Source organism: Mus pahari, chromosome 3 (genome assembly GCF_900095145.1).
Source record: "Mus pahari chromosome 3, PAHARI_EIJ_v1.1, whole genome shotgun sequence".
Taxonomy (NCBI): Eukaryota; Metazoa; Chordata; class Mammalia; order Rodentia; family Muridae; genus Mus; species Mus pahari.
The window spans coordinates 131,884,001-131,909,697 of record NC_034592.1 but is presented as its reverse complement, the minus strand read 5'-3'; the positions used below and the strand labels follow the sequence as shown (position 1 = coordinate 131,909,697).

General features: G+C 39.3%; 1 protein-coding gene across 1 annotated transcript; it reads right to left on the bottom strand.

The window, feature by feature from the left end:
• Window positions 1-17,356: 17,356 nt before the first annotated feature.
• Window positions 17,357-21,422, bottom strand: LOC110319660 (cystatin 10). Its single transcript, XM_021195180.1, has 3 exons — window positions 21,056-21,422; window positions 18,584-18,697; window positions 17,357-17,692 (listed from the first exon to the last, which is right to left on the bottom strand). The coding sequence occupies exons 1-3, from the start codon at window positions 21,302-21,304 to the stop codon at window positions 17,609-17,611; spliced, it is 447 nt and encodes a 148-aa protein (XP_021050839.1). The 5' UTR covers window positions 21,305-21,422; the 3' UTR covers window positions 17,357-17,608.
• Window positions 21,423-25,697: the final 4,275 nt, after the last annotated feature.

Here is a 25,697-nt window from a genome sequence, read left to right as displayed (position 1 = left end):
GTCAAGACTGGATTTCTTCATCCAACAAGTACCATGTTTTTCAGTGCATTCGTGGACAACAAAGTATGAATCAATGGCATGTGAGTAGCTGAGGAAACAGATGATTGAGGTGAACAGGTTGTCGCCATGCCATGGCTGTCTGCATCTGAATAGAGGGTTGGAAATTATTTATTGTAGATGTGCATGTTTGAATAATATGTGTGTTTATGTGTATATGTGTCTCTGCATATATGTACAAGTCATAGAATAACTTTGTGGGGGTCAATTCTCTTCTTCTACCATTATGTGGGTTCCTGTAATGAAGAGTACTGGGCTTGCATACCAAAAGTCTTTACCCACTGAACCATTTTAACAGCTATCAGAAGATATTTAAATTTGTATTCTAGTAAACCTCATTGTATTTTTCATGTGCATGATAACTGTTTGTTCATAGCTATTAAGTCTAAAGAATATTTTGAAAATAATACTTATGGAGTATGTATTATTATTATTTCTATAATAAAAATTGTGAACACTGAGGCAATGTGCACATGTGACTTTTCCCACGTTACACAGATGTCAAATAGTGATTCTAAGATTAAATAATCTGGTCTAGCTTCAGCAGCCTGTTTGTTACTGTCCTGGCTAGTTTTGTGTCAACTTGACACAGCTGGAGTTATCACAGAGAAAGGAGCTTTCGTTGGGGAAATGTCTCCATGTGATCCAGCTGTGAGGCATTTTCTCAATTAGTGATCAAGGGGGAGAGGCCCCTTGTGGGTGGTGCCATCTCTGGGCTGGTAGTCTTGGATTCTATAAGAAAGCAGGCTGAGCAAGCCAGCGGAGACAAGCCAGTAAAGAACATCCCTCCATGGCTTCTGCATCAGCTCCTGCTTTCTGGCCTGCTTGAGTTCCAGTCCTGTATCCTTTGGTGATCAACAGCAGTATGGAAATGTAAGCTGAATAAACCCTTTCCTCCCCAACTTGCTTCTTGGCCATGATGTTTGTGCAGGAATAGAAACCCTGACTAAGACAGTTACTAAAATATTCACTTTTTTTACATAGTTATCTTAAAATGTCTCTTATTTTTACATGTATATGGATAGGTCAATGAAGTAATGACTAAGGCCTAGAGAAAGATAGGTAAACTGGCTAATAGATGGGTAAAGTATATGGAAGAGGATGAAGATGAGGGTAAAAGTGATAAATGACTAGATGGATGAAAGAAATGAGAGAAGCACAAATGGATGGATGAAAAGAGGAGAGTATGGAGGGCAAAGATTAGTAAATAGACTGGAATGTGTGCATAAATGAATAAAGGAAGACTGAGAAGGCCTAAATAAAAATACGGACGATGAGATGGATACAAGATAGAGGGAAAAATCAAGAACTAGGTGTATAGACAGATACTGGAAAGGAATAGAAAGGTTAAACAGAAAGGAATGAATTGAGGGTGAGTGGACAGATGACAGAACTGAGGCAGGAGGGAATGGATGTATGAATGGGTGCATAGATGGGAAGATAAATATTGGGTTACCATTTAATTTTGAAATGTTTATTCTTATTTGAAAGTATAAAAACACAAATATAGTGGAATAAATCTATACAAAGCTTTATATTTACAACAATAATCAACACTGAGTACACAAAACTGAGATCTTCACTAAAACACTATGAGCTGCTGTTGTCTTATTTGCTAATTTCTCGTTAGCAAAGCAATTAATATTGCCAATATATACCAAGTAGAGAAATACTTTGATTTTTCACAAAAAGATAGTTTTTATTTGAGTGGTGTGTGTGTGTGTGTGTGTGTGTGTGTGTGTGTGTGCCATATGTGAGCAGGTGTCCCCAGAGACCAAAGTAAAGATCATTAATTTAGTGGAGCTGTAGTTAATGGGTGTTATAAGCCTCATGACTTGGGTTCTAGAAACTATACTTAAGTATCTTGGAAGAGTGGGCAATGTTCTTAGCCACTAAACCATTCCTTGAGTCCCATAGACTCTGTCTTCCAATGGGAGGTACTTTTAAACATACAGAAGACTTTGAAGCCATTTTATAATCCATCACACATTCCAGATAGATGCAGTCATTTACTTGCATAAATAGAATAATCAACATACAAGATTAAGCAAATCTGTCTATTTTCTATTCTAATGGATTTTATATTTGAGAGTTATGAAATGATCAGTAATGAACATATACATTAGCAGACTTTCTCCTAAAATTTAGATGTAGAAAATGAGGAATATGTAAAACTATAGCTCTTGACTCCTTAAACACACACATTTAACCTTGACATAATGGCATCCACTGTCCATTCTAAAAGCCTTGATGACCCCCAAATGATCCAGTTGCTTCTTCTATAGTTTCCCAGTGAGTGGTGAAAACCAAAACCTAAGCAGAGCTTTATATAGCTAGACACAGGCTAACGGGATATGTCAGGGTTGGCTATTAATGTAAACCCAAGTTTATTCCAGCCAAGGTGAAGGAGCTTTTACATCATAGACATCATAAACATGACTAGTTGCTTCTCTATATATTCACAGTTCAGAGGGTATAGCAGCCCATCATGACAAGAACAGTATGATGGTTGAGGTGGCTGCTTATAAGATTAGGAGCTTGAAATTGCTACTTTTCCCATTGGTAGAGATCAGAAATGTGCTTGGACCATAATCCCAAAGGCCTGCTTCCATGGCCTACTTCAGCTAGCTAGGCCTCAAAGACCTCGTAAAGTTTCTAGAACTTGCCAAAATAGTGTCATGAGCTGAATACCAAATACTAAAACACACAGGTCTGTGGAGAGCATTTCATTTTTAAATCATAAAATCATTGTTCTGATCTGGATTGCAACAATGCAACTGGTCTCATGGCCACCTAGGACTACACTCTTGTCAGCAAGCCCCATAACAGATAGCATTTTGCTTTCTACTCAGCTATTAAAAACAATGAATTTATGAAGTTCTTAGGCAAATGGATGGATATAAAGGATATCAACCTGAGTGAGGTAACCCAATCACAAAGAACTCACATGACATGCACTCACTGATAAGTGGATATTAGCCCAGAAACTTAGAATCTCCAAGATACAATTTGCAAAACACATGAAAATCAAAAAGAAGGAAGACCAAAGGGTGGATACTTCATTCCTCCTTAGAATAGGAACAAAATACCCTTGGAAGGAGTTACAGAGACAAAGTTTGGAGCTGAGACAGAAGGATGCACCATCCAGAGGCTGCCCCACCTGAGGATCCATCCCATAATCAGCCACCAAACACATACACTATTGCACATGCCAGCAAGATTTTGCTAAAAGGACCCTGATATAGCTGTCTCTTGTGAGGCTATGACAGTGCCGGGCAAATACAGAAGTGGTTGCTCACAGTCAGCTATTGGATGGAACACAGGCTTCCAATGGAGGAGCTAGAGAAAGTACCCAAGGAGCTGAAGGTGTCTGCAACCCTATAGGTGGAACAACAATATGAACTAACCAGTACCCCCAGAGCTCATGTCTCTAGCTGCATATGCAGCAGAAGATGGCATATTCATCCATCATTGGGAAGAGACCCCTTGGTCTTGCAAAGTTTATATGCCCCAGTACAGGGGAATGCCAGAGCCAAGAAGCAGGAGTGGGTGGGTTGGGGAGCAGGGCGGTGGGGGGGTATAGGGGACTTTCGGGATAGCATTTGAACTGTAAATGAAGAAAATATCTAATAAAATATTGTAAAAAAAATAGAAAAAAAGCCATTTTGTTTTATCCTGGTTCTGTTTTCACTCTCTAGTGTCAGGACACCTTGAGCTTGTCCCTGTATACTAAAACTGAAATAATCTGTAATAAATTTTGAGGTTTCAAGATGGAAAACCTAAAAGAAAAGACAGTTCTAGATTAACAGAGACCAAAGAGAAACACTGACTCCGTGAGGTGGAGGATCTTAATCTGTCGTCTGGAGTAGGAAGGAGAAATAGCATGAACTTGTCTTACATCTACAGGCCCTGGGTGGGACTCTCAACACTATAAAACTGGAGGTGGAGGTGTCAAAGATGATATTGTGTGTAGCGGGACATAAAGTTTACATCCTCAAAGACATGTGGACATACCATGTTAAAAGGCAAAAGGACTTTCCAGATGTAATTAAGTGGAGACTCATGAGAAGGGATATTAACTAGGGTTATTTAGGAGAACCAAAGCTTCAATGACAGGGATCCTTGTAAGAAGGAGTCTCAGGGATGAAGATGAGAGAAAAGGGCTGGAAAAAAAGAGAGCAGAGGCAGATGTGTTTTGATTATGGGGGCAGAAATCAAGATACATGGAAATGCCTGGAGCTAAACATAGTAGACAAGATTTTCCTCAGCCTACAGGAAGAAACCAGACCTCCCAGCAAGAGAAACCTGGGACTAGATGCCTCATTACAGGCTGAGTTTCTGCTGCCTCTAAACAACACTGCTGCCACTAAACAACACTGCTGCCACTGTCTTAGTCAGGGTTTCTATTCCTGCACAAACATCATGACCAAGAAGCAAGTTGGGGAGGAAAGGGTTTATTCGGCTTACATTTCCATACTGCTGTTGATCACCAAAGGATACAGGACTGGAACTCAAGCAGGTCAGAAAGCAGGAACTGATGCAGAAGCCATGGAGGGATGTTCTTTACTGGCTTGCCTCCCCACTGGCTTGCTCAGCCTGCTCTCTTATAGAACCCAAGACTACCAGCCCAGAGATGGTTCCACCCACAAGGGGCCCTCCCGTTTGGTCACTAATTGAGAAAATGCCCTGCAGTTGGATCTCATGGAGGCATTTCCCCCAACTGAAGCTCCTTTCTCTGTGATAACTCCACCTGTGTCAAGTTGACACAAAATTAGCCAGTTCAGCCATTAAACAACACTGCTGCCACTAGGGAACTATTGCAGGTGCTAATGGCAGCTGACAAGACATGCATATGAGCTATGGATGATATCTCGAAAGTGTTCCTCAGATTTTAGCTTTTATGGGTTTGATGAGTGTAGTGGGCCTTAAAGGGAAGGCCTTTATCTGTAAATGTGCAGTCAAAGTCAGGACAAGTACAAAGATACTAATTGTCTGACTCATGTTTAAGATGGTTCATGAGGAAAAAAAATCTATGTACACGTGTGTGCTTGTATGCATATAACATAAGCGTGTGCGCACACACACACACATGTGTATGTATATATATAGTGATAGGTACATCTTGTATGCATATTATTTATGTATAAGATGTGTAAATCTTAAATACATGTTTGTTGTGAGTGTGGAATAACATGCTAACAGTTTATGAATCTGAGTAAAGCAGATAATAAGAGCTTCTATTGTAGGAACAACAATATTTATTAAAGTTTGAAATAAAAACACCTGGAACAGAGAGATAATTTTAAACTCTTGGGAAAGTAGAAAAAGAAACATTAGAAATTTTATTTATTTACATCCCAAATGTTGTTCTCCATCCCCCCTCACAGAGTTCCTCCCCATTCCCCCCTCCATTTCACCTCTGAGATTGTACCCCTCTATCCTCCCACCCTGTCTCACCATGTCTCTGAAGGATTAGGCACACCCTATCCCATTGAGGCCAAATATGGCAACCCTATACTATACATATGATGGTGGCCTTGGACCAACCTGTGTATACCCTTTGGTTGTTGGCTCAGTCTCTGAGATCTCCTAGAGGTCCAGGTTAGTTGATACTCTTGGTCTTCCTGTAGGATTGCCATCCTCTTCAGCTTCTTCAGTCCTTCCCCTAATACTGCCACCTGGCTCCCCATTCTCTGTCCAATGTCTTTCTGTGGGTATTTTCATTTGTCTTGGTAGAGCCATCCAGAGGGCTTCTATGCTAATCTCCTGTCTGCAAGCGTAATATAACATCATTAATAGTGTGAGGGATTGATGCCAGTCCATGGGATGATTCTCAAAATTGGACATTCCTTTAGTCTTTGTTTAATCTGTGTCTCTGTGATTCTTTTAGAAGAACTAATTTTGGCTCAAAAGATTTGTAGGTGGGTTTGTGTCCTCATCCCTTTAGTGGGGGTCTTGTCTGCCTACTGAATGTGATCACTTGAGGCTCTATACTCTAACTTAGCATTTCTGCTAATGTCACCTGCATTGACTTTGGGTAGCCTCCCTCATCCCGAATCTCTGGGACTTCTTAGAGAATCTCTCCATCCTGACACCTGTCACCTTCATATTTCCATTCATTCTACTCACCTTCTGGGTCTCTTTCCTGTCTCACCCATGCCTGATCCTGCCTCCATATTCTCATAGCCTTTTCTTTACCCATACAGGTTTGCCACTGTTTCCTCTGTCTCCCATGACTACTTTACTCCCTGATCTAAGTGGGATTCAAGCATTCTCACTTGGGCTTTCCTTCTTATTTAACTTCTTTGGGTATGTGGGAGTGTATCATGTGTATTCTGAACTTTATGGTTCATATCCACTTGTAAGTGAGTACATACCATGCATGTCCTTTTGAGTCCAGTTTACTTCACTTTGAATATTTTCTAGTTCCATTCATTTTCTTGCAAAATTCATTATATCCTTGTTTTTAATCACTGAATAGAATTCCATTGTATAAACGAACCACATTTTCTGGGACCATATCTAAGAATGTTGAACATGTCTTTAAGTGCTTCTCAGCCATTTGAGATTTCTCTGTTTAAAATTTACTGTTTAGTTCTGTACCCCACTTTTTGATTGGCCTATTTGGTTTTCTGGAGTCTATCTTACTGAGTTCTTTATATATTTTGAATATTAGCTTTCTATCAGATGAAGGGTTAGTGAAGATTTTTTCTCAATTTGTAGGCTGACATTTTGTCCTATTGAGAGTGTTCTTTTCCTTACAGAATCATTTCAGTTTCATGAGGTCCCATCTATTAATTCTTGATCTTAGTGACTAAGCAATTGGTATTCTGTTTAGAAATTTTTCACCTGTGCAAGGTTCTCTCTCTCTCTCTCTCTCTCTCTCTCTCTCTCTCTCTCTCTCTCTCTCTCTCTGTGTGTGTGTGTGTGTGTGTGTGTGTGTGTGTGTGTGTGTGTGTGTTATGAGTACTGGAAATTGAACATAGCTTCCTTGTACTCTGCCACTGAACTGCATCTCAGGTTCTTGGTTTTGGGGATGCAGAATCTCAGCCACAGTTGATTTCAAACTTAAGATCCTTTTACTTCTCCCTTGTGAGTACTAGAACTACATGTGTGAGCCACCATGCTTAATTTCCATTGCAGTTTTTAATAGTTAATAACAAAATTTGCAAAAATACATCCTTAAGAAAAATATTTCTATTATTGGATAGTTGCATTTCTGTGGTAAAGACTCATAGGAGTGGAATTATTGAGTAATGTTTTCTTTCTAACTTTCAAAAGCTACAGGTAACACCACCTTCTTCAAATTTCCACCAACTCTAGCTGAGAATTCTTTTCACTTGTGTTCTTCTAACAAGAAAACTAACCACAACCCAAACAGCAAATATGTTCATAGAAACAGTGTTGACATGTTCTAGAAATATATTGAGGAAAGCCACATGACTTTTTGTCAAAATGGTTTTTCCCATAGTAATAGAGAGGGGCGTATTTTAACACATCAGTGTTAGCTCCTAGCACCTTGCAAAAGCTAATGGATTCCTCCTTACTTCCCCAAGAATGAATGAAATTCACAGATGTGTGATTTCATTTTGCTGCCTAGCACGGCCTCTGGGGAAATTACATATTATGGTGTAGTATCGGTCTGGAAGTGGGGTTAGCAGCAGCTATAAACATCCCAGTCAGTGACCAGTGCAGACTGATCCAAGGAGACCTATCTAGAAGCAGGAGGTATACGGCTGGTGGTTTGGCCTTAGCTCTATTAATTTCAGCAAATATATTTCCTAGGATACAGAAAATAATCTGTAGATCCAGTGGCTCATTCACTTGGTAAGTAATTTTTGAAGTCTCGTGAGAATAGGTACATTTTGAAGTTGGAGAACATGAGGACTGGGTTTCAAGGTAGATTTCCTTATTATTTACAGCAGATTTCCCAACATATTGACCACCTTCTCATTGAACTGTACAGCCTGAATCTCCCTATGCAGGATGGTCTCACACTTTCCATGCATGACCAACATTGTGTGCCCTGTTGCTTGAGGGCCACACTTTGCTCAATGTCCCACAGTGTGTTAGTGCAAGGTTGCTGTTGCAGCTCTCAGATAGATGCACTAGGGTCACACTTGTATGTAAAATCAGAATTGTCACCCTCCATGAATAGGAAGATACTAGCCCCGAGAATCTTCATATTCTTAGTGGAGTGCAACAGGGGAGCCCATGAGGGTCTAATCTGGAATCAAGTTGTCTTGGGGAGGTCAGAGGAACAGAAGTTTGTTCTAGATGCTATCAGAAGTAAATATTTAGTTTTGAGAATTAACTTTGCCTTTAGACCATAATTTGGATAGATTTGGAGACATTGGACGGAGGATTGTACATGCCTCTACTGAGAGGCTAGCAGACATACTAATCATGTTCAAGTTGCTTCTACAGGCTTCTTTTTCACATTTCCATGTTCCCAGAGCAACTGGTTGGGGCAGTCCAAGATCATCTTTCTGAGAAGGTAATGTGCTATCTTTTATAGTACAATTTAAATTTGAAGAGTAAAAATAAATGTATTTAAAATAATGGAGAAACAAACTTATTTCTGCTCTGCATGATGTTGAGCATTCTCTAATAGGTGGGTCTTGTATTTAGCATCATATCTCTATTTATTTATATCATGTGCATTCTTTTTATATGGATAAACTGGATGCATAATTTCTCTAAACTCACACTTACAACCTTCTTATTTCATGTGCTGGGATCTCCATGACTCACCACTTCACATCTGGCCTATCAAGCTTCACACCACTCCCTTAAACACCATTTTCTTAAAAAAAAAAAAAAAAAAAAAAAAAAGACAATTTACACAGAAAGCAAACATATTTAGACACAGAGATCAACTGTTTGCCATTGCTGTACTTGCTAACTATCCTGTGGAGGAAATGACATCACCTAATGTGTGACTGTGCCAGGTTTTGCCCTTTCCCTGGCTACTGTACAAAGGCCCTGACTATGAATAAGCCTAAGAGGTACTAGTACTCAAACATTATGCTTTTAGATAAATCTTTAGCCAAGCAGTCTTTGTCATCATAGCCAGTGGGAACTGTTTCCAACTTTATCTGATTACAATACTTAGTGGCATAAAAGTGAGGTATCATCCTAAAGTTATGTATATGACATGATATATGTGGATAAAGTATGTATGTTTTCTTCTTTGGAAACCAGATAATTAGGTATATCTTTTGAATTATTAAGAAGTTTTATAGTCATAAATTGATATTAACCAGACATTCATTTCTCTGTCTAATATTGTCAGAGGAAATGAGCTCATATCAGTCATGCTAAAACTAAAATTGATGATTTTGAAATGTTACATTCAAAATTTACTTTATAATCAATAATGCTAGAGAAAAACAATTTCCTTAGTTACTTTTGAATGATTTTTATAACCATCTCCTACTGACATTTCAACAGAAATGACCCAACTTAAAATAAGACTGCAAATAGTGTTTTCATTATTGGTTTGGGACAGGTCTATAGGAATGCTAGAACACATGCTTCAAACTCTCCCAAGGTGAGAATTATTTCAAACATTCTCTGTCTATTATTCACATTCTTATTTGTTCAGATGTTGAAGGAGATGCCAGATTTCAAGGGTAATAATTTCAGTCTTGCTTAATGGAATTCAAGGGTCTGCCTGTGTTTGGACCACTGATCAGAAACTTAAACTCTGCTTTCCAAAAAATAAAGAGAAGTCCAGCTATGATGGATTTCATGTCCAAACTTACAGCAGACCTGGTGCCCAGAGTTGTATTTGGCTTGCACATGTAATTAAACAGCCAAGTATGTAATGTGTAGGAGACTGGTCCATATATAAGTGACACAGAGTACCCCTCAGAAAAAGGGTCAACTGTAAATTGGAGCTTATTCTGCTAGTCTATGTAGAGGTAGGTGGCAGATTTGGAGAGCATCAAAGATGCCTTAGAGGTGAGATGCTGGTTGCTCAAAAGATGTCATGCTGTGACATAGCTTCATTCTGTCACTACTATGAGTCAATTGCAAATACCTATTCTAGTAGTGCATACAGAAAATACACTTAGTATTCTCTCTTGATTTATGTTTAGGTTGAAGTAAGCATATTATATAGCATTTGACTTATTATGGATAGCCAATCTACTGAGTGTAGGGAGATGATGACACTTAGCATTACATGATCCATGAAATAGTGAGACTCACACTTAGATTTCATAAATCGGGGTTTGCTTAACTCATGCCTCCAATAAGCACAGTGCTGCATAGCACAAGATTCTGTTTAAGTGCTGGGGAGTTGGGAGAAACTCAAGGCAGAGGAGTACCTTTCTTTCAAAACCAGAGAAGATGTTTCTTTCACAGTCTTTCTGTTTGGGCTGCATGCAGGGTACATGATTTCAGAGATCCCTTACCCATTCCTTTAATCAAAGATAGGAACTGTGTCTTTGCTCTGTTAAGGTACAATGCACAGTACCTCATTCTCTGCAGACCTGGCTGAATCCAGGGGCTTCTGAGAAGGTACCCTTATATGTTAGCTCAGCAAGTGAAATTGTCAATTTTGCTATTTAAGAGAACCACAAAAGTCAGACCATCAGTTCTTTCTTACTGTACCTGCCCCACGCTCCAGTGAATACTAAAACAATACCCTCAGCTCAGGGGAACATGTTAGAGTCAAACCTCCTGACATGCCTCCAATTCATCTATGTGATGTCATGGTAACAGGGCAGGCATATTCAGGTTGTTTTCCAGAAACGAGAGTGAATCTCTTGTCTTTACTGTGTCTGTACCTACCTGCTCACATGTGCCTATGAAGATTCTAGGAGAGCAGTAGCTGCTGGAAGTTCTATTCCTTGGGGGCCATCTATAGTCAGGCTTAACAGTATGCTATTTCTTTGGAATTTTGAGGATCATTTAAAAAAAGAAGATCTTTTAAGATTTTTGCTTTGTTGTTCTGTTTTGCTTTAAAGAAACCCTGTTGTGTGTGTGAAGTGTTACAAATTCACAGATTTGGCAGCTGGGTGGTCATTTTAACTCGTGATTTACTCAAGTCACACACTAAGATTAAGATTTGATTTCTAAAAATTTGCCTTTTTTAGCCCGGCGGTGGCGGCCCATGCCTTTAATCCCAGCACTTGGGAGGCAGAGGCAGACGGATTTCTGAGTTCGAGGCCAGCCTGGTCTACAAAGTGAGTTCCAGGACAGCCAGGGCTATACAGAGAAACCCTGTCTCGAAAATCCAAAACCAAACAAACATAATGCCCTTTTTATTGACCTTATTAATGATCACACTTAATAGCGCTGTTTTCCATGACTTAAGAGAGTTTAAGATCTCAAGATTACCCACCTGAGCATGTAAACCTTTTAATTCTTCCAATTCCTCTCAGGTTGATGACTGAACTTATATTTTGTGCATTAATTCTAAGATATGATTTATCTTAATTTTCCTTACTAATCTTCTATATGATATTTCTATTATAGTGACATTATAATTTTGATACCCACCTCACCTTAAATCTCTAAAAATGGATCATAAATGCAAAGAGGTTTTAGGTCAACACTTCTGTGTGTTGGGTTTTGGGAGAGATGAATGAGTTCTCTAGAGTAAGGTTTTATCAGATAGTTCTAAAGAAAATCTTATAAGAGAATGTCACCATCAGAAACTCACTGAAACAAGAACATGAGCCAGCAGGACTGTAACAAGTTCTGTGTGTGTGTGGGGGGTAATTGTACAGAAGGGGAGGTGTGAAGAAGCTCTCTCTCATGCAACTTAGTCTTAGTGTCCTCATGCTGTCCTGAATGCTAAGCTTTAAAATAAGCATGAGGAGGCTGCCACCCAGTGGGCCTATGAATATAAACATCTTTCTCCAAGGCCAGTAATTTAGATTCTCATAACCTGAGGCTTTAAGTAAATGAATGCTTTAAAACTTATATAAAATATATATATACCTTGGTAGGTCTACTGTGCCTTCAATACATGTTCCTTTAGACATTTTAAGTCAGTCAATGGCATAAACAAACGTCTTCACAGGTATTGAAATTACAGCTGCTTCCTTCTGAGCTTGTGGCAAATATGTTTTAAGACAGACTGGGAAAGCTAAAGTCTACAGATTTGATCTTGTTATTTTCACTATCGACATCATTATTAAAATCAGCTTCTTATCTCATGCAAAACACCCAGACAACAGTTTTCCCTCCCTCTGCTCCAGAACTTCCTGATTTCTTTTCTTTAGAAACACTACTACCAAGTTACCTGCTGTTTCTCTGAAGCATTTCTCATTATGGAGGGATGATGACATGCTAATGTAAACAAACATTGCTTCCTTCTTCTCCAAGGTTATCTGCCCACTTTCCATTCACTTGGAATGGTCAGTTCTCTTCAGAAGAACAGTGAACTTCATGGACATTATTAGCTCATCTCCAAATCAGAGACCACCCAGCCACTAGTACTCGGGAAGCTTTCTCAGTTCCCTCCTCTCTTAAATTTTGTTTTTCAAAAAGTTTATGGGCATTAGTGTTTTCTCTCCATGTATGTCTGTGTTTCATGTTTATCATCAGAACTGGTTTTCTATTCTCTGAAGAGAGATGAGAAATTTCTCTTAAACAATTCTTTTGAGTTTGTGAAGTGCCCTCCACACTGACCCATGAATAAAAAATCATCCCAAAAGGCCCAGAGATCAGATTTACCTTTTGAGTTAAAAAGTTGTAATGTAATTGATACAATGATTAACACAGAAAGTGTTTATAGTACTAAAGGAGCTGTGACTCTAACACATTAAGTCATTGAGGACAAAGAAAATAAATTTCAAGACTCATCAGAACTGGGGAAAGAGCTGCTGTGGTTAGTTAGTAGTTACAGACAGGAGAGAAGGCCTTCCTCAAATATTGCTTTCCTCCTTCTTCTCTTTCTCTTCTTCCTTCTCATCTTCTTTCTCCTCTAACACCCACTCCCTGTCCAATTCCTCCAATTCTTCTCACTCCTCCTCTCTCTGGTATCTCTATGGCACTGGGGACAGGAACAGGGCCTTCTGTGACATAGGTATTGAGAAGGACAGTGGGGTTTACCTTCCTACAAGTTCTCTAGAACTAATGGGCTTTGATTACCAAGAAAAAGAAAAATGCTCTGAGAACTGGTGGTACACAGTGCTATATTTCCATTTGCTTCAGAGGCTGAAGAAAGAAGATTTTACATTCAAGGTTCACTGAGGCTACTGAAAAAGTTCATAGTCAGTCTAGCTAGCAATGGAAATAAATAATACTTAAGTAACACTCTGAAGTTATAGCTTCCTTGTTAGAACATATAAGGGGCCCTATGTTTAATTTGCATTACTGTCAAAAGTAAATTAAATTAAAATTGACAGTAAATAGAAGATGAGGAGGAGGAAATCTTATGGAACAGTCAATTTTCAACTTCATGTTCTCTAGAAAACTCGGTTTCTGCTCTAGATAGATGTGTTGCTGTGACAGTGACAAAGAAAGAAGTTATTTTAGGATACAGTATGAAAATGAATATGTAAATTTTTATCTTGCAATTCTATTGTAAGAATGATAGATATTTGTAAGAAAAATGTTGCTGTCCCTTGCGCACATTTAAGATTAGAAAAAAACAATCTTCCAAAAGAAAGTTTGGTCTCCAAAAACCATACTCTAAAACCAACTTGGAAGAGACTAAAGAGAGTGCTCAGTGATTAGGCACACTAGCTATTCTTCCATAGGTCAGGTGTTCATTCCCAATACTTTCATGGAAGCTCACAACTTTCTGTAACTCCAGTTCTGGGAGATCCAACACTCTCACTTAGTCTCTACCGGTACTGTATACAGTAGTGTACAAATATACATGCAGACAAAACACCCAAAGAAATATGAAAATAAAAATATTTTATTTGTAATAAAATATTAAATAATTTATAATAAAATGTTTTTAATAAAAATCTTTTTATTAAGTGGAAGGTTAAACCTTACCAGATAATGATGATCTTTCTGTAGTTGGCAGGTTGGAATGAAAATTATAAAGATTAATATTCATAATCAATGTTGTTTCACAAATAATATTCTATCTCTATGAGAGTTCTGTTTTGAATGCATGCCTTTGAAAGTAAATACCAAATATTAATGTAAAATACACTCTCAAATGTACATATACATAATATTAAATAGATAATTTTCAAATTTTAAAAGATTATTTGCTCCTGATTTCTCCAACTAAAATGTTTCAATTGCTAAAAGGTTTCGTGCCATTAACAAGTCAAATGTTTAAAATGTCCTCATAGAGTCCTCATTTCTTATCCCTGTATATGTTTAAAATGTCCTCATAAAGTCCTCATTTCTTATCCCTGTATATGTGCACATAAGCTATAAAATTGTACATGTTCACATGATATATAAATATGTATATTTGCACATGAGCATATTTATAACTTTTATCTTCAGGAATAAAGGATCACAACTCTCGAGTTGCAGATCAGAAGTATAGTCTCTAAGATCAGGACCTGCATATCTGTCTTTTGCCTACATTGGAGCCAATGTATAAGAAATACCTTTGTTTACTTAAGCTCTGACACAGTATCCCACAAAGCTATGTCCTTTTCCATCAGAGGTCTTCTCCAATATTTTGTTTGCTTTCCAGAAAATAACCAGACACTGAGTTTCAGATTTATCCTTAGGGAGTTTGTATTCACTAAAATAGAGCAGAAAGTACAATTGTGACTTTTGAGGACAGACGTGGATTTGTTTCTGGTCATTAATACTGTGTTACTTTAGGTCAGGTTCCTTGGGTGCAGCTGATGTGGTTACTGATTCTGCACACAGGTAGTTGATTTCAGAAAAGCCCCATGACAATATAAGGTGGGGTGCCAAGAATACAGGATAGACGAGCAGAAGAAAGATGAACATAGGACATTGGGTAGACTTGCAGGAACAACTTTATGGTTAAGAAGCTGAGCAACATCCTCAGTCCTCAAGCCATCCCCATTAATCTTGTCAATAAACCCTTCCCACTTCTGTACCCCAAGACAGGGCTACTGGGCACTTCTTGTGATATGGACTCAGCCTCTGGAATTGAGTTAGCTGATTTTGTAGGTAATTTGTCAGAGCAAAGAAAGGAGGAGGCCCACAGGCTAATAGAGACATTCCAGGAGACAGTGGTACTTGGCCACATTTGGTCACTTACATTATAAATAAAACCCTCCTACATCACTTCTACTGCCAGAGTGTCCTCATGACATCTCCATGGAGACCACATAGTTGTAATGAGGAATGTTGACCGGGTACCACCAGCCTACCTCATGCCTTATTACAAAGCTGAAACATTAAAATTTATGTCTAGTTCCTGAATTCTCTAGGTAATACAAATGTATTTTCAACACCAAAACTATGTTTAACAGCCAAGTGTGGTGCTTCATATCTGTGGTCCTAGTATTTAGGAAGTAGAGGCAGGTAAAGAGAGATCATGTCTCAAAAAGAGCCAAGATAGTTCTTTTTTCTTTATTAGGTATTTTCTTTATTTACATTTCAAATGTTATCCCCTTTTCTACTTTCCTCTCCAAAAATCCCCTATTCCCTCCCCCCTCCCCTTGTTCCCCAACCTACCCACTCCTGCTTCCTGGCCCTGGCATTCCCCTACACTGGGGCATAGGACCTTCACAAGACCAAGGGCCTAACCTCCCATTGATGATTGACTAGGTCATCCTCTGCTACATATGCAGCTAGAGCTACGAGTCCCACCAATGTGTTTTCTTTGATGATGGTTTAGTCCCAGGGAGATCTGAGGTTACTGGTTAGTTCATATTGTTGTTCCTCCTATAGGGCTGCAAACCCCTTCAGCTCCTTGGGTACTTTTTCTAGCTCCTTCACTGGGGACCCTGTGCTCCATCCAATGGATGTCTGTGAGCATCCATTTCTGTATTTGCCAGGCACTGTCAGAGACTCTCAAGAAACACCTATATCAGGCTCTTGTCAGCAAAACCTTGTTGGCATCTGCAATAGTGTATGGGTTTGGTGGTTGCTTATGGGATGGATCCCCAGGTTGGGCAGTTTCTGAATGGTTATTCCTTCAGTCTCTGCTCTGAATTTTGTCTCTGTAACTCCTTCCATGGGTATTTTGTTCCCCCTTCTAAGAAGGATTGAAGTATCCACACTTTGGTCTCCCTTCTTCTTGAGTTTCATATGTTTTGAAAATTGTATCTTGGGTATTCTGAGTTTCTGGGCTAATATCCACTTATCAGTGAGTGTATATCATGTGTGTTCTTTTATGATTGGGTTACCTCACTCAGGATGATATCCTCCAGATCCATTTTCTTATGTTTATATAAATATATACTTCCCTTTTAGATTTTCCAGCTCACTGAATGATGTATATTAAAGGTATGCCCTAATGTTTTTTTAACTTCTTTTGGTATCTGTTGTAATATCTCATTTTTCCTTATTTGTTTTTGTTGTTTTCATCAATGTGCATATCCCATCTTTCTCTTTTGGTCATTTGGCTAGGAAATCATTGAAAGCTATTTATTATTTGAAAGAAACAATCTGTTTTGAATTTTTTATTCCCATTTCATTACTTTCTGACATCAGTTTTTTTCCTATTATTTGATTTGAAATTTAGGTTTTCGTGGTTTTTCCAGATCTTCTATTACAACAAGAAGTAAGAAGACATGAGAGCATTTATCTATAACCCTACAGGTCACAGCAGAATGTAATATAAGTGATGGAATGAGGCATTTATTCCTTCTGGATTATGTCACTCCAAATGGATGCTGATTGGTGCCTTATTTTACAGACACACACACACACGCGCGCGCGCGCGCACACACACACACACACACACACACACACACACACACACACACACACACAGCTCTCATTCACATATGTTCCAAATTCCAAAACCTATCATAGATAGAAGTAATAGTGAATCATTGTGTGTAGAATCTCTGGGTATTTTAGGTGTGTTAATGATGTGTCCCACTGTGTTACTTCACACATGAGTGATGTTGGCTCTAGTCATGACGACATCATTTGCCTCACTGATACCTTTCAAGGCTAGTTCTTAAATTATATGGTAAGAGTTCAATGTTTCTTTCCCAACCTTTCTGCATCTTCCAGGAAATGTAAACATTTGGACACTGCGATAATATCTCTGCTCTATTGGAGTAGATAGTTACTCTAGTAGCTAGGCATTCCTAAGTAGGTAGTATTTTCTGTGCTATGTACATGTGAGTATGATGTTCAATCTCCTCAGTACTCCATTATGCATTCCTATATGCCTTGACACAATAATAACTCAGAAGGACCTAGTGCTATTTTTTTTTTATTGAGCAAATAATGAACAGTGGGCTCCATAGTGGTACCTTTGAAAAGCAAGTAGAAGAAAGGAATAAGGGAACTATCACTTAGGTGTGCAGGGCCTATTTCTACATTTCTCTTGGTGCTATCACTCTCAAGAGACATCCTTTGGGACTAAGATCTCTGTTTGAGGAAAGGAGAACCTAAGGACAAGATTGAGTAGAAGTAAGAGACATTCAGCAGAAGTGTAGCCTGACATATATCCTCAGGCATTGTAACAGTTGAAGTTTGTCATGGACATCTTGTTCAGCCAAGGTACAACGTTGATCTGGAAATTACAGATGACCCTCTACAAAAGAAGAGAATGAGAGAGGGACAGTCAGTGTTGGCTATAACTCTAAGAAAAGATACTCAGCCTGAAGTATTAGAGAGGAGTGGAAATAATATAAATGAGGCCACTCATTCCTCCCTATAAGCTCTGCTAAGTTTTAACATACACAGACTAACTCTGCAACATCCATTCATTATTTTTCTCATGCTTCTAGTCCTTCAGATGGCACACATCATTCACTCTAGTGGCTCATGCAACTCTGCATTGTCCTTCTCTAGCACAACTTTCAAAGTAGCAGCTTGTAAATGAGGGACAAAAATCCCTAGATGTCAGCCCAGAAAATAAGGCTTGGTGTCTCTCAGTTTCAACCCACATGGCAATAGTTCCTTTACCTTCCTCTGGGCAGGGCCTCAGGCTAGGATTGAGCAAAGTTTCTTCTCTCCAGAAATAATCCCTGTAGCAGACTATCATTTCAGCAAGAAACACTCCAAACAGCTAGCACTCCAAATTCCAGAATAAACTCATTGAACAATTGGTATTTATAATATGGTCAAATATATTCACCCCTGTACCACCCTATGTCAGCATGGGTCTGGGTCTGTATCACCATTACCTGACATATTACACACGTGTACCTATTCATGAGTTATACCCCTAACACATACACATGTATAGGCAAGTGCACACACTCTCTCTCTCTCTCTCTCTCTCTCTCTCTCTCTCTCTCTCTCACACACACACACACACACACACACACACACACACACACATCTTTCTTCACATCCTTACATAATTGCATATAACCCCCCAGATGTATGTACCCACATAAAACAACATGTTTGCATACACCTCTGCATGCCTTCATGTTAACTCCATAAATATATTGTATGTTTTAATCCATATGTGTACCTTCTGCTGATCTGGCTGTTCATTGAAGGGACAATCAACCAAATCAGACTCAGCTTTGGTACATCTGGTTCGTCCTAGCTCAATTTTCAAGTAGAAGTTCTTCCCAGCTACAACCTATAGTGAAAGAAATTAGGATTACATACATCTCTCCAGTCAAGTTCCTATGCATGCCGTCAGTTTACATTACACAGATAGTGTTCAATGTAGCATCCATGAGTTGACAGAACTATCAACCAGAGAACATGTAAGCTATCTTTCAGTAGAGTATCCACAGGGTTGGAATTCAAGACATTTCCTTCTGAGAAACACTAAGAGAGTGCCATATGCTTCTAAGGAAGAGGAGAAGCAGGATACGGAAGGCAGAAACCAGGAAATGACAGTTGTTTCAGTGGGCTCAAGAAGTGAAGACAGAGTTCTGAAATGACATTTAGGTATGATCCCCACATTCTAGAATTGCTTAAGAGAAAGTTCTAGGTTGTACACAAGACTAACTTAAACCAGCTGACTGTGACTTTGGAGGTGGTGACAGTAGTATACTTTAGGAAGGCTTCAGGCTGTCAACTTACTTTCAGCTGTATCTTCACCACAGCATGCAACCCATAAAATGTTTATTCACTCAATTTACCAGCAGTAACAAGATTCTTTTCCTTACTGGACAGTATAATGTGGGATATTTTCCACATGAAGATGTTTTAGATTTAAAAAGGAGATGGCCCTAACTGCCTCATATTTGTGTGATTGTCTATGACAATATTTTCAAGTGTCTAAAACAATTGCACACCTTCTATTGGTTTGTAATTAGGGATGTTTAACCCCTTCCCTGCACCAGGCATCCAGATTAAACTTGTCAGGAATGTCGATAATCAAGGGGTGAAGTATCTGGAAACAGTGCTCTAGTTCTTGCTTTGAAGAACCAGGAGAAAACTTATTGATGATTTTGTCCCTGAGTTTCCCTCTTGTAAAGCTTGCCCATAGCTCCTACATTTTCCTAATAATTGGCATTATATAAGGCCATGGTTCAACAAGAATCATTACACCTGGGAGGGACACAATATGTCCAAATTTGTGACATTAGCTGATTGTTGTAACAGGAAAAGTAGGGCTGATCTCCAGTTATAATTTTCAAAATGGGACAGTAATGAGATTTGCGTTTATGTGTGTTGACTGTGTTGTGGCTGTGTTTCTGTGTGCTACTTAAAATTGAATACAGTCTATACCATATACTCCAAGCTTTCTTTTCAAGAAAAAAAAGAAAGTGGGACCTTAGAAGTGGGTTTTCAGTATGACTCTGACATCTTCTCATATTTGTAACTTTTCAATTTGGTGAAGGCTTACTCCTTGATACAGAGGCAGAATCTATGGAGGTCCTCTCTATGTAGAGGTGGAGGGGTCAATGTCTAGGGTATTAGCCATAATACTTCCATCTGAGGATAATGGCACCATCCCCAAGGTTTTCTCTCAGAATACTCAGGGCCACCATGTAGAAGTAAACAAGTCATATTATGACAGTTTGAAGTCACTTGTTTACTTGACTTAGAAAAGTACTTGCCTGCTCCCTAGTATAAACTCTCAGAAAACATTATAGCAACAAGACAATTGTTCTAATGTGTTGACAGAGTCATGTTCACATTATAGATAGTGACTTTTGGCCCAAAAGTATTATACTGTAGAGAATTATAAAGCACATGAACAAGCTAAAATGTTTACAGGGGGACTTGGCCATATCATTATACAAAGAAGATATGGCTGAGCAAGCCACAGATGGATAGATCCTTAAATAATACCAAAGTCTGAGTAGAGTCTGTTAGAGGAAAGGATACTGAGGGAACTGAATAAGGATGTCAACCCAAGCAGGAGATATCCATCTTCACACATCAGCAAACTGAATGAGACTGCAAGTTAGGTAACTGAGGATGCCTGTTGATTCCTGATTTTCTAAATGGAATCTTGCACATATATACTTTTACATCAAGAACAGCTCACTGAAAGAAGTATTTAGTTTTGGTGCATTAAAAAACTAAATGCACATAATCATACATTCCAATGCACATACTCTTGAGAGACCGAAAGAATGGAGCAGGCATGGCTGTATATAACACAGAGGTGAAGGAGCTACATGGCATTAGCTCACAACCACTTGTAACTTATGCTTTATTCTGGGCTTTACAGCTCTCTCTCTCTCTCTCTCTCTCTCTCTCTCTCTCTCTCTCTCTCTCTCTCCACACACACACATATACATACAAATAAACTTAAATTTTTAAAGTTTCTTTTAAAAATGTTAATGATCATCTGTCAAGAGTTATCTGTGGGTTCTATTTTTTTGGTGCTACCTGCAATGAAGTCATTCATCACTTGGTAGTACACAGAAGTTGACATAGTGTAGGGGGAATAAGGGAGTATTGGGTAACAGCAAAGAAACTTCTAAAGTACAAAGCCAAAGTCATCTAACTATCCCTTGGACCAGGCACCCACCTGCTGGCTGGCGCTCATCAGTCGTATTGGCTTGCTAAGATACAGGTCATTGTCCATATCATTGTAGGTTCTAACAGCAAACTTTACCACTTTCTGCACCTCCTCATCCTTAGGGTCAGCTGGTTCCACTCCACCTAATACCATCTGCTTGGCTTCAGCATTAGTACTGGTTGGAAGGATCACAGCCAGGGACAGTGTCAAGGCCACAGCAGCCAACAGGGGCAGTGAGGGGCTCAGCAAACTTGCCATGGTTGATGAGCTTTGAAGCTTTAGAGGAGCAGAGAGGAAATGATCTAGAGTGAGCCTGGTCTGCTGCAGGGCTTTTTAACCTGAAGAGTCAAGCTGCCAGGTCCTCCTCCCTCCACCCTACATTTCCCCACCCCCAGATCCTCCTTGTTCCATACTGCCCTACTCCACTGAATCACCACTTCTTCCTCCTCTAGGCTCTCTTTTCATAAGTCCTAGCACCCTTTTCTTGTCTCACCTCCTTACCATTAGCACTTCTTCTGCCATTAGTTCTTCTTCTGCTTTCTCCCCATGGATCTTGCTGCTAAGTGCTCCTCTGTCCATGTCACCTTGGATTCTACAATGGGAGTCTTACCCTTCTGGTTCTGAAAAGCATTTAGTCTTGAGTTCAAGTTTTATTAAAACGAGAAAGAGAAAATGCAGGTTGGCTCCCTAACTAAGGTCTTTGCAGGTCAGTGGTATCCACTATGTCAAGAACAGGAAATCTGCAATTCAAGGATATTAGTTCAGAGGTTCCAGAAAGAACCAGTGACCTTTTCTGGGGTAATGTCTTTGCCAAATACACTGAATTATTCTTTATCTGGATAAAGGGCAAAGATCCTCTTTACAGGATTCACTGTTATCAGTCTGGACAGTCAATACATGAATTTTCTAGAGTTTCTCCCTGGGCTTGAGCCTCTAGAACTTAGAAACAGATTTAGTGACCGAGCCCTGTATATGACATTACAGCATGCAGCCCAGTACAAAAATGCTATGAACCTATATTCCCTTTAAATTTTGCTAGTAAACACATTAAAATATGTGAAGTAGGTGAAACTTTTTCAATATATGTTTAAACAGCATATTAAATATTATCTCACATGTAGATATAATTCTTAACACATAGCTTATGTTCCTTGGTGACCTGTATGTTAAATCTTTGAATTCTCTGTTTGTACTGTTAGGGCAGATAGTCATTCCATCTGGACCTATTTCTAAAAACTCATGACTATGTCCTCAAAATCAGGATAGAGTACAATCAAGCACTAGGCTGTGTTCTGGCGACAATGAATAAAGTTCATGGAATTATAAGTGCTCTGCTTGATGTAAATGAGAGAGAAAGTGAAAGGAAGACGGATATTACTGGACTCCCATGAAAGGTGGCTTTTGAGATTCTAAAACACAGAGGTTCTGTCTAACCCATTAAACCAGAACCCCAGACAGAGAGAATGACCCTGAGACTTGCCTCTTCTAGAAATACAGAACACTGAGGAGCAGGGAAGGAGTATTGTATGATATCTCACCCTGGCAGGAATGAGAAACCAGGATCAAACTGAGGAGAAGGCACGTAATGATGATGAATACCAGAGTGTGGTCTGTTCCTGCTCCTCCACTGAAGGAGTCCCACTGTGACACTGGCATTTTTCCCTCTGTTTAGAACACTTACCTATTTTTACTGAACTCAGCATGAGGGAGATATGTTTAATATATGATGAATGTTCCATTTTAGCTTTCTAGTGCCCCTGATGTCACCTAGACCCTGTCTGTGCCTGAAGCTTTGATATTACTCCTGCTTGAGAATAGTGTCACAGTGTTTTTCATTGGTTGGTTGTTGGTTTTGTTTTGTTTATTCCTTAATCCAGTGTCAGTTCATTTTTGTCATGAACCACAGGACTTGGTCCTGCAAACCTGCTAAGGACAGAAAGGTAATGAATAAAGGACAGACACATGTAGAGTGAAGCTGGGATTATGCGGAATTCTCTAACCATTACCCTGCAACCTAGAACCTTGGTGTTTTTGTTAGGTACGGCACAGGGTGGGGTTTTGGGTAGTCTCAGCTGGAGATCTCTGTAGAAGAACATCCCAACCTGTAAACATCCTGTAGGAGGAAGCTTTCGCTGCCAGTCTTTGGACACAGATCAATTGCTCATAAACAATCATACTTGGACTCCAAAGAAAAGCTTTATTACTCCTCCAAAGACTGTGGCATATGGGTATTGGTTTTGCAGGTGTTTTCATAGGTCTAAGTCCTGGAAAGTTTTCCACATGGCTGTGGTCATGCCAAAATTCACATTCACTCAGGATCTTATTCTCTTGGGGTTTCATCTTCTCCATTACCTTTTTTTCTCCATGTGTATGAAATTGGTCAGCTCTGTATTTTGTGGCTGATCCAGCCTCATCTTAGGACAATGAAGGGAAGGGCTCACATATGTTCCTATTAGTGGGATGGGTAGAAGATATTCTGAATACATCATTGGTTTCATTTATTTTCTTTATCTTACCCTTTGTACAGAAAAATGATTCTGTGACAAATGACAAGTGAATGCATCCAATTTTGCCAGAAAAACCAGATGGCCCCTAGTTGATTAAGTGGCACCAAGGTCAGGCTTAGGAACCTAGGGGAGGAGGTGATTCCAGCTCTGCTCTGGACTTGAGGTTGAATAAGTGAGGCCAGTCCATCAAGAATAAGATAGGAGTGTTATAACAGGACCATATATAAAGATGCAGGGGGAAGCAACAGGTGGTGATGTAGAAGCTGTAACAATGATACAGAATATATAACTGAGACAGTCAATGATGGTTGATATTAGGAACAACAGCTGCTCAATGTGGATGAGACAGCATTATAATAGAGGGAAACAGCCTAGGACTTGCACAGATTGTAAGGAAAAGTCAACACTGATTTCAAAGTTTCAAAGGACAGATTGACTTTCTTATTAGGAATCAGTGCAATTAGTGACTTTAAGGGGAAACCACTGTTACTTTATTGTTTAGAAAACCATAGATCCTTAAGAGTTACACTAAAGCATCATCATATCTTGCAAGAGAGCATACTTATTTACAATATGGTTCCCTGTTGATGAAGCCCATGTTGAGATCAACTGTTTCAAAATATTTATTTCAAAATATCACCAATCACCAACAGCACATTTTGTCACTCAAAAGCTCTGATAGAGGTGGAATAGAATATTAATGCAGTTTCTAAGCCACTGGTCACATCTGCGCTGTTGTGAGGTCCATTGAAGTTCAAAAGAATTTCAACATAACTCAAACACCAGATCAATGCACATGACAAAAACTTATTGTTATGAAGCTGCTACTGATTGATCAGGACCCCAGCTCAGACTAGGTTGTTGAAATATAACCCTGAAGGGATATAGTACAGCATATTTAAAGAATGGAACCATAAAGTGATGGTTAACAGGGTGGGCTATAGAATTGTCCAAACACATTTTGATATAAGAGGTTAAGTAAAGGACTTTCGATCAATCAGGACAGGATTAGTTTTCTGGGCCTGGGAGCATGACACTGCCAGTAAGATGTGGAAGTTGTCTTTAAAATGTTGAGACTCAGAAAACTGTTTCCCTACAACTTGTCCCTGTTATATCTGGACTCAAGCAACTGTTTCCTTTTCTTTTCATTTTTTTCCAATTTTATTAGGTCTTTACTTCATTTACATTTTAAATGCAATCCCCAAAGTCCCCTATACCCTCCTCCCTGCTCCCCTACCCACCCACTCCCCCTTCTTGGTCCTGGTGTTCCCCTGTACTGGGGCATATAAAGTTTGCAAGACCAAGGGGCCTCTCCTCCAAATGATGGCTGAATAGGCCATCTTCTGCTACATATGCAACTAGAGACACAAGCTCTGGGGGTGCTGGTTAGTTCATATTGTTGTTCCACCTATAGGGTTGCAGACCCATTCAGCTCCTTGGGTACCTTCTCTAGCTCCTCTATTAGGGGCTCTGTGTTCCATCCAATAGCTGGCTGTGAGTATCCACTTCTGTGTTTGCCAGGCACTGGCATAGCCTCATAAGAGACAGTTATATCAGGGTGTTTTTTAGCAAAATCTTGTTGGCATGTGTAATAGTGTCTGTGTTTGGTGGCTGGTTATGGGATGGACCCCTGGGTGGGGCAGTTTTTGGATGGTCCATCCTTTTGTCTCAGCTCCAAACTTTGTCTCTGTAACCCCTTCCATGAGACTTTTTTCCCCATTCAAAGAAGGGGTGAAGTGTCCACATTTTGGTCTTCCTTCTTGAGTTTCATGTGTTTTACAAATTGTATCATGGGTATTCTAGGTTTCAGGGCTAATATATACTTATCAGTGAGTGCATATTATGTGAGTTCTTTTGTGATTGGGTTACCTCACTAAGGATGATACCCTCCAGATCCATCCATTTGCCGAGGAATTTCATAAATTCATTGTTTTTAATAGCTGAGTAGTGTCCCATTATGTAAATGTACCACATTTTCTGTATCCATTCCTCTGTTGACGGACATCGAGGTTCTTTTCAGCTTCTGGCTATTATAAATAAGGCTTCTATGAACATAGCGGAGCATGTATTCTTATTACCAGTTAGAACATCTTCTGGATATATGCCCAGGAGAGGTATTGCTGGATCCTCCGGTAGTACTATGT